Raw genomic sequence first — 16,506 nt, forward strand, 5'->3', positions numbered from 1 at the left:
CCTGAGATTATAAAGTACGTCACTTCGTGGTTTTCATAAGTTTCCGAATTCCCGAGTCTTCGCACAGAACCATGCCAGGCCAACTGCGACAGCTTCGTGGTACTAACGACCATAGCGATCACGTGCTCGATCATACATGCTTCGCGATGGGTCCTGTGGCCGCAACTGTTGGTGGAGGAGAGATTGTTGTTGCTGCTCACGAATTTGAGCGTCGCGCATGTCCTGGCCTCGCATGTCCGGGCCAGGAGGCGGGTAGGCGCCTCTGTGATCATAAGGGTTCGGCGTATAGCTTCTCTGCGGGCCAGGATCACGGAGCTCGTGGCCTGGAACAGGAGTATTGGCATAACGAGAGTATGCAGCTGGCGGTTGTGGGGGTGGCGGCTCAGGTGCACGAGTTGTTGGGGCATAAGGAGTCTGCATTGGTGGCTGCATACCTCGATGCGGGGGATACATTTCCCGAGGATCTCTGGCCTCGCGAAGATTTAGAGCATCGCGCGGATCATGGCCACGGGGCGGTGCTGCCCAGGTAGGCTGAGGTGGTACAGAGCTGCTTGGCGGCGGTGGCTTCGGCGTAGAAGCATGTTGCGCTCCCCAGGGCGACTGACTAGGTGGATGTTGAGAAGACTTCGATGCCCAAGCTTGCTGCTGTTGTGCTGCCTGTTGTTGCTGCTGTTGTCGGAGTTCCTGCTGCTGCTGCTGCTGCTGTTGCTGTTGCTGCTGTTGTTGCTGTTGCTGCTGCTGCTGCTGCTGTTGTTGTTGCTGTTGTGTACCAATGCCGGGATGCGAACCGACCCAGCCCATATCTCGAAGAGGGGTTGGAGGAGGCTCGTGTCCCCTGGGCATTGATGGATGATATTGAGGTGGCGGTGATGCTACTGACGGCGGCCCCGGTGCCGGGCCACCATAACCGTAAGCAGGCTGTGGTTGATAGGGCATTTGCCCAGCTTGGTGTTGAGCTGGGTAGGGATGAGTTGTTTGTGGCGATTTCGCTGCCGTCGGATGCGGTGATGAAAACTGGCGCCGGTGATGCCCAAAATACTCACGTTCCTGGCGCTCAGCAGGCGAGTCCATAGCCATTTGTCGTGGAGCACTCAGCGGCTGAGTCTGTGGAGAGGCTGTCGTGTAAGGCTTCAACGGGGGCATTGAAACTGATGATGGCGCTGATGGAGGTGGTCGTCCGAAATGCCCGTAGGCCTGGGCCTCTGCCAGGGGAGTCTGTTGTCGAAGCTGAGTAGGTGCGGGCGGTGCTGGAGGAGGTCGGGATAGGGTGGCTGGCGGTGGTGTAGATGAGGATTTCGCAGCGGACGGCATTTCAGCAACTCTCTTAGGTTGCGCCGGCGGATCATCATTCAGCAAGGACATGATATTGGACGTCTTCGGTTTCGCGGGTGCAGCTGCTGCAGGTGCTGGTGGCGTGGGTTGTGCCGGTGGCGTGCGACTATAATCGGACATAGGACCCATGTCTCGTGAAAACCCCGACAAAGATCGTGATGGAGCCTGAGGCGAGGGGTGCATGTCACTTAGTAACCCACCCCGGGAGGGTGTTTGTTGTAGCATGCTTCCAAATGGCGAAACCTGAGGGGTAGCGGCGGCTCTGGGGGGGTCCGGTGGCCGTGTTACTGGCATTGCCTCTCTCGGAACAAAATGGCTGGCCTGCTGGGGCACAGTGTAGGAATCCATCCGGGTGTAGGGATCCATAGGCATATCAGGCTCTTGTTTAACACGAAGCGGCGTTCTTTCAGGCTGCCGAAGCTGCTCCTTTGATGTTTTGATCTCAGCCTTCTGCCGCTCCAGGGACGAATCTACTACAGCACCGGGTAATGGATGCCGCGCGGAAGGGGGCTCGGAAACAGGCATGGGTTGCACTTGGCTGTGCTGTGGTAATGCCGATCTTGCAGGTGTCTGCAGCGCCTCACGTTCTCTTTCAGGGTAACCAAACGACGCTGGGGCTCGTAATGGTCTGTGAGACGGTGACATTGTTTGTGTCACAGGTTGAGAAAGCGGCTGCGGTGCAGCTTGTGCTTGGGCGAGTGTTGTAGGCACAGGGCCGCCTTGGCTGAAGGGTGACTGCACAATGGCGGCTTGAGGTTGGGCTGCGATAGGAACATTGAAGCGTCCAGTCATGGGCTGTGGGACAGGCGGTGGCTGCTCAAGTTTTGGCGGCAGAGTTTCTTCCATAATTGTGTCGGAAACCATCGATCGGTTGAGTGGCGTGGTGTCGAATTTCCCTTTCTTGACTACTGGAGTCGGCGGAGGTGGTACCGGCAGCGGTTCTCCTCGAAGTTTCTTGCGTTCAGCCTCATTAACACGATCTTCCCAATCTTTCTTGCCTCCGTCCTTCTGTCTAAGATAAAAGTTCTTGACCTGGTGAACGTTAGTATACGGGCGGGCCATTGCTATACACGACTCGAAATCACTTACCATGACAGGGGTTTTGGTGCCCATGTGCGAGGCAATCATGGACCAGTCACTTCCAAACGATGATAGTAGATGCGGGAAATCAGTGGTTTCGGAAACGCTCCAATAACTTGAAGCTTGAGAACCTGCCTTGCGATCCACCGAAGAGCGTTGACCAACATCAAATGGAGACATGATGCCAGGCTGCGGTGGTTCAGGACGTAAAGGTGGCGGAGCCATTGTATCCGGCAGTGAAATGGCGGGAGGCGGAATGGTCCTCTCCGGGCTACGAAGCGGCTGTGCAACCGTGAAAGGTGGCTGCATAGATACTGGAGGCACCGGGGCACCACCAGAACCTAGTTCAAATTGTGTGGGAATCTGAGATACTTCTCCTGATGATGCCGGAGGAGGAGGTGGTGGTGGTGGTTGAATCGCCCAGTCTGTGTTCTGAACACGGGAACTAGACCGAGATCGATTACCCTTAACGGCAGTAGCTGGAGGTGCTGCGGCAAGCGTCTGGTTGGCTCGTGGCTGTTTTTCCTGGTCCTTTTTGGCTCTGCGACCACGAGGCTTACGCTCTGGTTTCTCGGCTCCGTCAGCAGTTCTGGCTGCAGCTCCTCTGCGGCCAGGCGTCGAAGCTCCGGCGCCGGCTTCGCCATCCGCCGCGGGCGTAGCCTCCGAATTGAATGTCGGAGCAGCCGCACGGCGAGGGCGGCGCCTCTCTCCATTCTCACCAGTTTCCTCAGATTGGTCGGGTTCAGCATTGAGCTCGGAAACAAGTGCACTTGAACGGCCTTTCCCGTTTCGCTTCCTACGCTGCCGAGGTCGCCTCTTAAGCTTTTCTTTGAGATTAAGCTCATCCCTGTCTTTCTTGAGATAGTAAAATTGAATGGTAGTCCCAAAATCCCTTCCTGGGAGCGCATTGGCAACTCGGCCCCACTGCTTGGGAAATTCCATGTAAGCCTTCTCAAATGACTTGACCTCTTCTTCCGTGAAGTTTTCAGCCGGCGGTAGAACCTCCCATGCGGCTATAACCTTTTCTGGATTTGTTCGCCCTGTCTCGTCCACGTAAAAATCGTGATCCAGTTGCTGTGAGGTTTGATACTGATCTGGAATGACGGCCTCTTTTTCAGTCCTGTATTTTTCTCGTTCTGCGCGCTGTTGACGCTCACGTTTCTCTTCCTCCAGTCTTTTTGATTCTTCAAGGACCCTTTCAACATCTCGTTCAGTAGCATATCTGCTTCGTCGGGTAGACTCAGGTTTGGGATTCTCACTGTACGAAGGCTTCACAGCTGGGATATCAGGCGCACCAGGTACGTGGGTGAATTTCTCTCTGCTCTGCACAGCAACAGGATCATCCGACAAAGTAAACCGTAAATACGCCTCATAGTTGCCTGCGTAGAGTTTTCTCTGTTTCTGCTGCTCTGCAGCTATATCCTCAGCATCCTCGTTCATTCTCTTCAGGATGAAATTGCTAAAGTGCAAAGGTGAAAGTTCCAGTGTTTTAAGAAAGGGCTGGTCCTCGGCCCACGGGACCTCCTGAAAGTCCGGCAATGAGTCCAGTGGCGGGGTGTTCATATGTACACGAACAGTTTCCACGGTTCGCAGGTCAATGTCCTCGTCGATATCTGTCTCATCGTCATCCTCTGCCGGGGATGGGGTGGGTGTTGCTTGTTTGCTGCCATCCTTTGACAGGGCCGGCTCGTCGTCAGGATACGTGGATGATGGGCGCGACCTTGGGAATTTCTCGCCGTTGACTTGTGGGACTTCCAGTTGCGAACCAGATGCAGGCTTAGTTGTGTTACCGACGTCCTTCATGATTACATCCTCGTTGTTTGCTTGGGTATCTTTGGTGTTGGCTTCTTCCCGATCCTCGGTTGATAGCATGTCGACATCTTGCTCGATCGACGGGTGCGGAAGTTCTGCCTTCGCAATAATTGGTACTGAGGGTAGTCTGGCAGTCACAGGAGATGAAGTCTTGTCAGAAACTGCTGCATCCAGTACCTTGTTTGATGACGGCGCTGAGATGAGGGATTTGATATCGTCCTGAAGTTCTTGTTCCGGCTCATTTGACTTCGTGTCTTCTGCTAGGACATTTGGATCATTTGGTATCAGGTCGATCATGGACTGCAAACCTTCAGAGCCAGTAACAAGTCTGTCGACAGTTTCCAGTGAGAATATGGCGTGACGAACGATGACATCCATGGAACCTATCTCCTCAATGACCTCCAGCTTTCTGAGATTTTCTTCTGCTTTCAGGAGATCGGTCTCAATGACGTCCCCAAATTCCTCATCGTCAGATTCCGAGGATTGATCTAGTACCACAGCTGTCGCTTGCTTTCGTGGAAGCGCAACTTTACCACGATTCATGCTTCGCTTAAGACTGAGATGCTCTTTCGGTGTTGCATTCTCCAACTTTGCCGTTCTATCCTCGCCTTTCTGTCCTGCTCTCAGGACAACACCATCTGCATTGTGGATTCGTGAATTCTCAGGCACCATCGTAGTGGGCGATATTTGTTGCTTGTACTCTCGGTCTAAGGAGCCTGCAGATCGTGGCCTTCGCATGTAATGGTCAGCATCGCCATCAACGTCGTGCATATGCACATCCCGATGCTGGCCACCTGCAGAAGGTCCATGAAAGTCCGACTTGGCATCACTACTCCGCGGTCGTCGATCGGTTTCTGGTTGATAATCCGAGCTCGAACTTTCCGGGCGGTAACCCGGGAACCGGTTCTGCGCAATACTCTGGGACCTGTTCATCTTTGGCGATTCAGGCCCGCGCTTCAAGTTCGGATTGATCCATTGCTTAGATGAGGGGCCAGTCCGTGGAGCATGAGAATGGCCGTGAGCACGAGGACCTGAAGGAATCGGCGGCGCGCCTTCCGAGAAAGGCTGTTTTGAAGGGCCGGTCGGAGGAACTCTTACCTCGCCACTTGTCGCAGACCCTCCCGGGGGACGCTCATCCTTGAAAGCCCGTGGCCCGGTGGGAGGGACTTTACCAGTTGTGGTGCTAATTTCAGATACAGATGCCGTCCGATTTGGCACGGACCCGAAGGATGGAGCGGCGGGAGCAATAGGAGGAGGGGAGACATCTCTCGTAGATGGCGGTGGTTCATGGGAGGTTCTTTCGATCTTAGGGCGGTTGTCGCGTTCACGCACATCACGCTCGTCTCGAGGATCTCGCGGATCTCGAGGACGTGCGTCATTATCAAAGAACCGAGGTTCCCGATCTCGATCATCCCGGTCACGAAACCGCCCTTCCTGAGAGCGTGCCCGAGGACCTGGTCCGTACCGGTCACGATCCCTATCGTCGTAAAAGCCCCTACCACGCCCTCGATCCCAATCACCCCGACCGCGGCCACGACCTCGGCCACCAAAGCCGCCACGATACGACTGGGGTCCAAATGGCGGATCGGAGTTGGATGAGCCAGCCGAGAGAGGTCCATCCCTTGAGCCACGGCGTGCTCGTTCAGCGTCAACACCTAATGGTGCATCTCTGAGGTCGCGGAAATCCCTTCCTGGTGGAGACCTCCCCCTGGGCGATGGACGCCTGCCTCGGAAACTCTCTCGATCTCTGTCGCGCCAGTCACGTTCGCGTTCTCTACTGCGTTCATCGCGATATGTAGATTCGCGTCTGTCTCTGAAGTCAATGTCACGATCCCTTCCTCTGTCGCGGCTGTCGTCCCGCCACCCTCGTCCTCTCCCTCGGCCTCTGCCACGAAAGTCGCCCGATATGCCGCCGCCACGCGGTCCACTTGGTGCATCTAACAGGGCGCGAGGTCCTCTGGGTGTGTCTCTAGGAAGGGTATCGCGAAAGCTGTCTCGGTTTGTCTGGAAGCCCGAATGATTTCCGCGGGACTCCCCCGAGGCCCGTCGTGGTCCCCCATCGCTATATTGAGAGGCGCGGTCATTGTATCGATCAGGCGAGCGATCACGGGATCGTGACCTATTGCGGTTGTCGCCGTCGTATCGTGACCCAGCATAGCGGGAAGCCCTAGATAAAGGTTCACTGTGAGTCTGTGTATATGGATATGGAAATTGGTTGAAGGCAGTGGTAGCGTGTTGATGATGAGGGGCTTGGGGTTCCTGGCGCTTGTTGCGCGGCTTAATTTGGATGCCTCCCATTGGTTTGTGGTGGAAGAATGAGTCTTTGGCCTCAACATGATGGTTCAGATGGAATGCAAAATGATGTTATATCGAGAATGGCTCGCGACATAGCAGCAGGGTTGAGTTAGAGGAAGGGCCCGGACGTACATGTCCGCACACGCGGTAAAAAGCCACCGCTAATCAAAATATGTTTTTATCTTCTCATGGATAAACAAACATTAAGATAGACGCCTGCCGTAAGAAGATTGTTGGTGTAGGATGAGCCAGTATGAGATGGGATTGTGGATGCGGATACGTTATGTGATCCAATGCTGGCAGAACCAGGGCCGGTACGTATCTTGTCTAACACCGTTGGGGGCTAATGTAATGACACGAGGATAACCACTGCGTCGCCAGAGTAGATGGATAGAATTATGTTGTCGTCGCGTAAGACAGAGCCCTTCACATAGGTCCACTGGGCGCTGAAGCAGTCGTTGTTCCAATTGAGAGGATGTTCGTAAGAGGTCGAAAGAGGCTGAAATTGGAGATCTCGAAAACACAACCTTCGCGTGGCGGCGGTTAGCTTGTCTGGCATGGGGTGGGTTGCACTAGGTTAATCATGTCGATTGCATCTGGGCGCCCGCACCATCTCAGAGAAAGCAGAAAGGCACACCCCATCGCATCCCATGGCATCCCAAAGCCGTCAAGCGTCAAGCCCGTCAGGCCGCCCCCTCTTCGTACAGGGTATTTGGTTCAGTACTACTACGGTAGTATTACTGGGTCGGTACCACTAAGTTAGCACCACTATCGACGTACTGCTCCGTCGTGGGCTCCCGTGCCACCCGAAGAACTTCTTGAGAACATTACTATGTACCCGGGACTTGCCAAATGTAACTCCACCTGCTTTTTGACTCAGTACTGTCTACAGTACAGTATGTAGGCAGGCCATGTCTTCTTGTGAACTATCCATCGGAATCCACGCACCCAGGCCTCCAATAGCAGTCTAACCCATGAACTCACTCCATCTTGATTGCGAACAGCCTATTTCGAGAAGATAGGATACCGTTTCGAATTCAGGCACTCAAAACGTCCCATGCTTAACCTAGGTCCTCTGGTTGACTCTAGCGTTCCTCGGTACGGAGTACTACTGTGTAGGTAATGTAATGCAACTGCCAGGCGCAGGCGCCAGGCTGAATTATGGGGTCAAGATGCCGCTAAGGTCAAACAGTGCTGGTGCTTTTTCTTAGTCGCTTCACCCTGCCAAGACATGCATCTTCGACCCAATGATCTGAAAATGTTAAAAAGTGCTCCACTTTGATGTCTTCATTTTTGCCCATTTTTCAGCCCATGGTCCATGAAACTCCGTGGCATTCACTACAAGAATAGCAAAACTTTGCATATCTCGAGCCTACGATATATCCTTATTGCTTGGAAACCCTCTCAAAAGCTCTAGCTGCAGATTGAATATCTTCAATTCCTGTACTAGCTCGTCAGAGATAGCAAGGTGTTACCCCAGACTTGTATCATTCCATCGTCAAACCACTTTGAAGTTTCCTGGCTGGCCACAATATTAGCTCCACAAGACCGCAACAACGAATTTGCGATCTCTTTCCTACCGGAACCTTCTGGGGTCAGAACTCACTTTGGGTTTACTTTGAGCCACCGAATCAACGGTTTAATTGTACCAGGCACCTCGCAGTTCTCACTGTTTGTTTGATCCCTGACCAGCAGTAGTGGGGGTAATAGAACACAGGTGCACCAGCATATCCTAGTAGCAAGGCTCGAGACACACCATGACTTCAGAAAACACCAACTTGCCGCCTTCGGCAGCCACGGATGCAGTTTTGGTTCCTTCCGACGAACTTCCCAAAGACGCACAGAAGGTTGAAGAAATTGACTTCAATGCCTTCAAGGGGCGGCCCATCACCGTGGACGACATGCTCCAGAACATGAAATATATGGGCTTCCAAGCGAGTGCCATGGGTGACGCCGTACGTATTATCAATAATATGCGTGCATGGCGGGGTCCGGAGGGAGAGAAGACGACCATATTTTTGGGGTATACCTCAAACATGATATCCTCCGGCTTGCGCGGCGTTTTCCGATACTTGGTCGAACACAAACATGTTGACTGTATCGTCACGACGGCAGGTGGTATAGAAGAAGATTTTATCAAATGTCTGGGTGACACGTACATGTCTTCGTTTAGTGCTCCTGGCGCAGAACTCAGGTCAAAGGGTCTCAACCGCATAGGAAATTTAATGGTTCCAAATGCGAACTACTGTGCTTTCGAGGATTGGGTAATGCCCATATTGGACAAGATGTTAGAAGAGCAGGAATCTTCAAAGGGAACCGAAGACGAGGTCAACTGGACGCCTTCCAAGGTGATACATCGTCTCGGCAAAGAAATCAACGACGAGCGTTCGGTCTACTACTGGGCCTACAAGAATGATATACCAGTTTTCTGCCCAGCTTTGACGGATGGTAGTCTTGGCGACATGCTCTACTTCCATACGTACAAGGCGTCACCCCTACAATTCAAGATCGACATCGTTGAGGACATCCGAAAAATCAACTCGATTGCAGTCCGAGCAAAGCGTTCAGGAATGATCATTCTTGGCGGCGGGGTTATCAAGCATCATATCGCCAATGCCAATTTGATGCGAAACGGTGCCGAGTACGCAGTCTATATCAACACTGCTCAGGAATTCGACGGGAGCGACGCTGGTGCCCGACCGGATGAAGCTATATCTTGGGGTAAAATCAAACCAAATGCAGAGCACGTCAAGGTAAGCCTTATGTTCTATAAGCATTCATTTCTGGTGCAAGCTAACCCAGTCTAGGTATACTTGGAAGCATCCGCATGTTTTCCATTCATAGTAGCAAGCACCTTTGCCAAAGATGATGCATGAAAGCCCATCTGAGAGAAAAGCTCATTAACGCACGTCTTGGGAACGAGTAACGCATATCATGATAGAAAGATAGATGAGCGCCAATGCATGGCCTAGTAGTACGGATATCAATGATTTCAGACGGCAGTTTGAAATAGTCTTTTTCGGAAACTTACATGTCTTAATTCTTACTAATTTTCATGTATAGTTGCCTGCAGTTGTCTTTCCGCGGAAGAATCTCGTTAATTGCTCAAAGACGATGCTGAAAACTAACACTAAAATAAAAGTCAAAGCAAAACTTTCTCAAGACCACAAAGATGAATGAACATTTTAATCTACCTGATGTGCAAGAGTTCTCTGTTCCGGCATTCTTCAGAGAAAAGTCCATTTTTCACAACTGAGATTTGTGTCTGTCTTGCTCAGTCCATGCCTATTCTTCGCAGCTCCTTACATGATCGATCCATGGATATTTAACTGTATATTCAACTGGCCGGCCGTAATCATTTACATTGATCAGACCTTTAGGGCCATCAAGACTTTTCTCTATTCACTGTCACTACTTTATCTTTCAACGGTACCGTGTAACCGGTTATGTTACCTTACTTCACAGACTTTTAAATTTACTAACTTTCGTTATGTCTTTTCCAGAACGGAGCACTGGAAAACCACCACCGGAATCATATATGCAGGAAATTGTGGACGAGGAAATAGCAAGGAAGAGAGCACAAGACTCGGAGGGGGTAGGGGAAGACCTACCGCAGATTCCAAACCCACCCGTCGCAACTTCCTCGTCTGATAATGCCGTGTTAATTTCTCACCCAGAGGACATCACTGCAGCAACAGCGCTCCTCTCAATTACCCGAGGTTGTCACAATCACCATGATACCGTCGCTTCACAAGACAAGAGAAATAGTATCAGCACACTGAGCAGTGCTTCTCAGCAACCTTCCTCAGCATCACAACAATATTTGGTTTCATCATCACCGGAATCAATATTAGACGAATCAGACCCAGATCGTACCGACAATTCAGATTCGGAGATGGGCGACGAAACTCCGCCACCTTCAGAGAATGGCAACTCGTGGCAGGATGCTGGCGGTGACCAGCAACCACCGCTTCAATCACAGCCACAGCTTCAAGCCAAGCCTCAGACTCTAACATATACCATTTCCCATCTTCCAAGTCGCCCATTATCCTGGGATCGATCGGGGACAGTTTATTTTACCCTGGAACAATTGGCTGAGAAGACACAGCGTACGTGCTGTTTCAATTCTTGATATTCTAACATTTACTGACAATTTTTACAGAGATGAACAATCATCCAAATGCCGCCAGGTTCCAACAAATATACGATGAGGCAGATGCAAAGCAGAAAGGGAAATGGGCCGAGAACGACGCGTTATTCAGATGGGATAAGAGAATACTCAAATTGATCGGCTATCCTGACGGACCTCCAGACGAGCCTCAACTCATGGACGATTGGATGAACCGGTACCTCACCGAAATTGTAAAAGCCGGCAAAAGAGAACATAATCATTATCCTCAGCAGGAGGCGGCCAACAGGGACACACAGCGCCAAAAAAGGGGTGTGATCTCTAGCAGCAATGAGAAGTCGCCAATAACCGTGCAAAAAGAGACAGACAGCCAACGTAATTTGGGAAGACTGGTTAAATACTTAACAACAAGCTCGCCCAACGACGAGGCAGAGTTGGAGTCAGAGTCAGAGCCGGATCAGACCCCGGAGAATACTGCACCTCAACGGTCCCAAGGTTCCAGGGTCAAGCTTGTGAGCAATCGGAAGCCGGTGAAAACCACGAAGAAGGAGGCTATGAGCCTACGCGAAATGATTGGTATGGCTCCCTACCTGGGGCAACCTATAACGCAATCAGGTTCGCCAAACAAGAAGCCAGAGCCTAATCAACGCGACGAAAGAAAAGCTAGACGTGAAAACGACCGCTTCCACATTTACAGCAGTGCGAAGTTTCCTGGCTTCGACTCACAGTCTCGGCCGGATTCGGCACGAGAAGACGAGGGAGCCCTAAGATCTCAGGGATCTCAGGGATCATTCGTCCCCTCTTCATCTTCTCCGTTGCCGCGTAACATGGCCCACGAATGCAATGGGAGTTCTGAGGAGATACAAGACCACGCAGCTGCGATTCCACCTCGAGATACGAGCAGTGTCTCTAATGGCGGTAGCAACAATGGTGCAAAGCGAAAGGTGAAGGACAAAACCTTGAATAATGGTCTAGGTGGTTATTGGGATCCTAGCTTTGACGACAGCGGGGGTAGACTGAGGAAGCACCGAAAGGACTTCTGCGCTTGATGTCCAGGGAAGTGAGGTTAGACAGCTCCAAGTGGTGAACGAAAGAAGTACTGGGAACGGGGGAGTGGGTTCGTTTGTGCTGGGTCGATTCTTTTATTGCGACTGTCCAGTTCAAGTAGTGAATGAAGCAATTCACAACCTTTCGTAGCCCACCTTGGCTTTTCGCCGTGCTTAATATATTGATTGCGCCATGATCAACCCGGATTAGCAAGTCGATGGGTGAGTATACCTAATTGAGAAACCAGAGTGGCGTTTGTAGGCCCTAAGACCTTACTCTAGCCTTTGGAGTTTGTATCCGTATGCGTCGCCACGATAAGATAAGAAGAGCCCAGCTTCACATCCCTGCACATGCATGGAAAGTCAAGAGAGCCAAAGCTCCAACCTTTTAACTTAAGTTGACTTAGTCTAGTAACGTTAGAGCTTCTTTTCTACAGTATTCCGCAACTGGACTTGAGCCTCTTCCATCCCGTCAACTTATCCAGCGATTGCTTGCTGCCCACTCTGGTTCAAAGATATCGCTGGGCTGCGGACGGCCTAGATCAAAGAGAGTATTTGGGTCTAAAATGTCGTCCATTTACAACCTCGAGCCGCAACCAACCGCCTCGGCAATCATCCACACCACCCAAGGCGACCTCTCCGTCGAGCTGTTCGCAAAACAGACCCCTCTGACCTGTCGCAATTTTCTGCAGTTGGCGCTCGATGGCTATTACGACAACACTATATTCCACCGACTGGTACCCGGCTTCATTTTGCAAGGAGGTGATCCGACAGGAACTGGCAATGGCGGAGAATCTATCTACGATGGCGGCGCATTGGACGGCGAGCTGGATCCATGGCCGGCAGACCAGCGACACGGCAAAAACGCGGGACCCATGGGCGTCAACTTCAGGGACGAGTTCCATTCCAGGTTGAAGTTCAACCGCCGAGGACTGTTGGGTATGGCGAACGAGGGCAGGATTGACTCCAACGGGAGTCAATTCTTCTTCACGTTGGACAATGCCGACGAACTGAACAACAAGAACACCATGTTTGGAAGGATCATGGGCGACACGATATACAACCTTGCACGAATAAGCGAGTCGGAAGTCGTGGAGGGTAGTGAGAGGCCACTCTACCCCATCAAGATTACAAGCATCGAGATATTGGTCAACCCGTTCGAGGACATGAAGAAGAGGGAAAGGATAGCAAAACACAACCTACCGTCTGGGCCTGCTGCCAAGAAGGATAAAAAGAAGCCAAAGGGCGGGAAGAAGCTATTGAGCTTTGGCGACGATGAGGGAGACGGCGAGGCAGCGCCCGTTCTGAAGAAAGCCAAATTTGACACCAGGATAGTCATGGACATTGACGAGGAAGAAGCCCCAAAACCAAAGGCGTTCAAGAATAGAAAAGAGGAACAACCTACCACAAAAACCATACCAGTCAGAGAGGTGCCAGCTGAGTCGCCGAAACCCAGATCACCTTCCCCACTAATCAAGAAGGAGGCGACGAAAGTCAAATGGCAAGATTATGCTTTACCTGAGCCGGATCTGCCAAAAGAGAAGTCAGCACTGGAGCAAGCGAATGAAGAGATTGCTGCACTCAAGGCGTCTATGCGAAGAGATGTTCCAGTCGAACAAGTCAAGGAAGTCAAGAAGACCGGTATCGAACAATTCATACCAGAAACGGCGACACGAGGCAGGAAGAGAAGGAGGGGCGTTAATGATGACAGCAAGATGACGCCTGAGTATGCCCGATTTGCAGATTTCAAGGCAAAATTACAAGCCACTGCACCTGAAGTCGTCAAGGAAGAGCGCAAGGTCGATAGCAACGCCAACGAGGATGAAGCAAGCAAACCAGCAGTAGGCGATGACGACGAAGCCGAATTGTGCGACCTGCACTTTATTGTTAATTGCCAGAGCTGCAAATCGTGGGACAAGGTCGAGAATGGAGAAGAAAGCGATGACGAGGGGTGGATGGGCCATGCCCTCAGCTTCGCCGCAGATAAGCTAGGCAAGGACCTAAGTTATCGGAAGAAGGCTGAGGAGGAGCTCGTGGTGATTGATCCTCGGGAGAAGGCCCGTACGCTCAAAGAAGAGAAAAAGGCCAGGACTGAGGCGAGGGCCGGTGGTAGCAGCCGTGAATGGGATCAGGCTCGGAACGCAAAGTTGGCGAGGCAGAGCGCGTTAGCGGGTAGAGGTGCGCGGTGAGGCGCATGTATACCGTTTGTTCGTATTGCATTGCTAGAGAAAACACACTTTATGATACCCAAGTCGTTTCCGTCTAATGCTCATCTACAACAAACCATTCTCTTTATACTCAGGACCTACGCAGGTAACGCCTGTTAAATCAGGACTGCTTGCAATTCGTCTGTTTCATAGTACCTAAAACCGAATGTGCCATCCAGACTTATCTTGAACGGATAGGACATTACAGTTGGGTGCAAATCGACTCCTCTCCGACATGCCACAACGGCAGAATTGAATCCCGATGTGTGCTCAGTATACTCGATCCTTGAGAATTATGCACTACTGTGCCTTATCCACCGTCATCGAGATTCGGCCTTCCACCTATGGCGGATATCGCCGTCGGGAGAATTGGCTTCAGGGATCCGTCGTTATAGAGTCTCTCTCTTGTGAGGCTATTCCCAACTCCGAACTCTATGGAACCCTGGTTCGCACCGGACTGTGGAGCCCAGTTGGCTGGTCGTACCTCTTCTCAGGCATATGTCGATAATTCGGCCGAGCACCTCAGTCTTGATCCATGCAGGTGCACCCCACTATACAGTAGACCACCTGAAGTTTGACACTCGACTCGAAAGATATCAAGCCTGCGTCGAGTTCTGAGGAATGCCCTGTTGCCAAAGAATACACTTAAAGAGTGACTTGCACTGAGAAGCGTAGCACTCGAGGCATACTCTTTTCAAGCGACTTGCAACATCCATGTTGGCAAACCTCAACGATTCAGTTTAGCATGCTTGTGGTTACTCAAAAAGTGAGGATGGTATGGCCAATGGCAGGGCGCCGGGTTCTGTAGATGGACAATACCACAGTAAAACAAGTTCGATAGCAACAGGCGCCGGTGCTTTAGCTCCGGTAATGATATTGAGGCCTGCAAGCTGTGCCAAGGCCCAGAATTTATTTCACTGGAAAAAGTGACTTGTTCAATCAAGACCCTGGTCAGGCCGCCGAGCACTCCGCTTCAGTCCTCTTGCTTTCATGCCAAGGACGTTGCATCTTACGACCTGTCAAAGGGATTTAATTTGAAACCAGACATATAACGTGTGAAATATCCTTTTTTTTCCATCTTCTTTCGCTATCAAGAAAAGAGAAACACCGGGTTCGAGATCTTTTTGTTGCGGTGTGCCTCCGGAGACAACTCCACATAATTGGACACCTGTGGGATTGTAAACAATAAACGGCTGCAGCGGCGTCAAGGTTGCGGTTGCAGTTGCGGGTGGTCTTTTCGGTGACCAGATTGTGTCCACTTTATTCCGAGCCAAGCCAGGCCATTCGGCGACTTTCAGGCCAAAGCTTCAGGTCCTCAGCTCCTCTCATCAGTCCACAAAAATTGTTGCCGCCGCTGGGGAATTTCGAGCGAGCCAGCAGCCAGTTTGTAGTTGGCAGTTGGCTCTTTGGACAGCGCAAGTACAAGCGATGAGGCAGCTTTTGGCCCGTGCTATCCGGTACATCGTACATACATACATGGCATCACGCTTGTGTCTGTATCTGACCCGTGCATCCATCCATCAGCCCCAGCTTTCAATCAACCATCCATCGCGTTGAACCAGTCTGAGTCGTCGGAAGCGTTTCCCCTAACCGGTCCCAACCTAGTATTGGGAGAGGGACAAGAAAAAAAAAAACAAGAGAGGTGCTAGGTGCCCGCAACGTCAAAGTTTTGCAGCCGACTCTCGTGGGGTAACAGCGGGCCCGCCGTTCTTTGCTTCCCCCGGTCTCAACTCAAGTCTGAGTAACGAATCACTACTATTGCTTCGCGGCTTCCTTCCGCTGACTTGGAGACAATCACGTCTGTCTCTCTTCTCTGCCTGGACTTGTTCGAGAGAAGAGAGCGCCGAAACATCTATTCCTCAAGTTTCTGGAGCTGTTTCACCAAGTTGCTGCTGCTTTCTACCTTTTCATTTCATTCTCATCCCTCCGTCCCTATCTGTCTCTCCAAGCAGGAGCGACGGGGTTCATATATTCTTTAGCGCCCTGCCGGACAGCAACAACGTGGGGTGAGTAAAACTGAACAGCCTTTCCTCCCTCGACCGCAGCCGGAACCCACCACCAAATACCCATTACGACAGATTGGCTAGACGGACGAGAAAGAAACTCTGTTCTGCGAGGACAATTCTTGGGCAAACCAGAGCGCAATCCACAAGGACAAATCTGCGCACATTCCTGCGCATTTCCCTCTGCGCCCGCAACCCGATTGGCCAAACCGCAAAAGAGAGCGTTCGGGCCTCTGGCGCAATAAGCATAAGCATAATAACAGCCTCGTGTCGTACAGCAAGGTGCACACAGGTCCGTCAGCCTGCGGCAGCCTCGTGGCACCGGTGCGCGTGCAACAGCGAACAGAGAACAAACTATCCGGCTTGATCGACGACCGTCGTTTTGCGACAGCCTGGTTCGTGAACGATCCTCAGGTCAATTCCACCGCATCGCATCACATCGCGTCGCATCAAACACTTGGCTCGACCAACTCACTCGGACAGTTTACACAAGTCCCGCCCTTATCCGAGGACCGAGTCGTCACCCATCGCACTCGAACGTGCCTGCGCTCAAGACGGGAGGTTGTTGGCTCTTCTGGGTTGCTGAATCATAGGGCGCCAGT

General features: G+C 51.7%; 4 protein-coding genes across 4 annotated transcripts; 3 read left to right on the forward strand and 1 right to left on the reverse strand.

The window, feature by feature from the left end:
• Positions 1 to 102: 102 nt before the first annotated feature.
• Positions 103 to 6,522, reverse strand: BKA67DRAFT_654836 (uncharacterized protein; the record flags this gene model as incomplete). Its single annotated transcript, XM_046106626.1, has 2 exons — positions 103 to 2,364; positions 2,422 to 6,522. 2 exons carry the CDS (start codon positions 6,520 to 6,522, stop codon positions 103 to 105), a joined length of 6,363 nt encoding a protein of 2,120 aa, XP_045960735.1.
• Positions 6,523 to 8,276: 1,754 nt separating this feature from the next.
• BKA67DRAFT_590515 (Deoxyhypusine synthase) lies at positions 8,277 to 9,395 on the forward strand (the record flags this gene model as incomplete). The annotated part of the gene is made up of 2 exons (XM_046104597.1): positions 8,277 to 9,272; positions 9,327 to 9,395. The coding sequence occupies 2 exons, from the start codon at positions 8,277 to 8,279 to the stop codon at positions 9,393 to 9,395; spliced, it is 1,065 nt and encodes a 354-aa protein (XP_045960736.1).
• A 1,238-nt stretch (positions 9,396 to 10,633) lies between these two features.
• Positions 10,634 to 11,910, forward strand: BKA67DRAFT_552160 (uncharacterized protein). The gene has a single exon (XM_046101814.1). The coding sequence runs from the start codon at positions 10,684 to 10,686 to the stop codon at positions 11,695 to 11,697; it is 1,014 nt and encodes a 337-aa protein (XP_045960737.1). The 5' UTR covers positions 10,634 to 10,683; the 3' UTR covers positions 11,698 to 11,910.
• A 189-nt stretch (positions 11,911 to 12,099) lies between these two features.
• On the forward strand, positions 12,100 to 13,945 carry BKA67DRAFT_552161 (cyclophilin type peptidyl-prolyl cis-trans isomerase/CLD). Its single transcript, XM_046101815.1, has one exon. The coding sequence runs from the start codon at positions 12,261 to 12,263 to the stop codon at positions 13,881 to 13,883; it is 1,623 nt and encodes a 540-aa protein (XP_045960738.1). The 5' UTR covers positions 12,100 to 12,260; the 3' UTR covers positions 13,884 to 13,945.
• The last annotated feature ends 2,561 nt before the right edge of the window (positions 13,946 to 16,506 follow it).

This window comes from Truncatella angustata (genome assembly GCF_020726525.1).
Source record: "Truncatella angustata strain MPI-SDFR-AT-0073 chromosome Unknown BKA67scaffold_2, whole genome shotgun sequence".
Classification (NCBI taxonomy): Eukaryota; Fungi; Ascomycota; class Sordariomycetes; order Amphisphaeriales; family Sporocadaceae; genus Truncatella; species Truncatella angustata.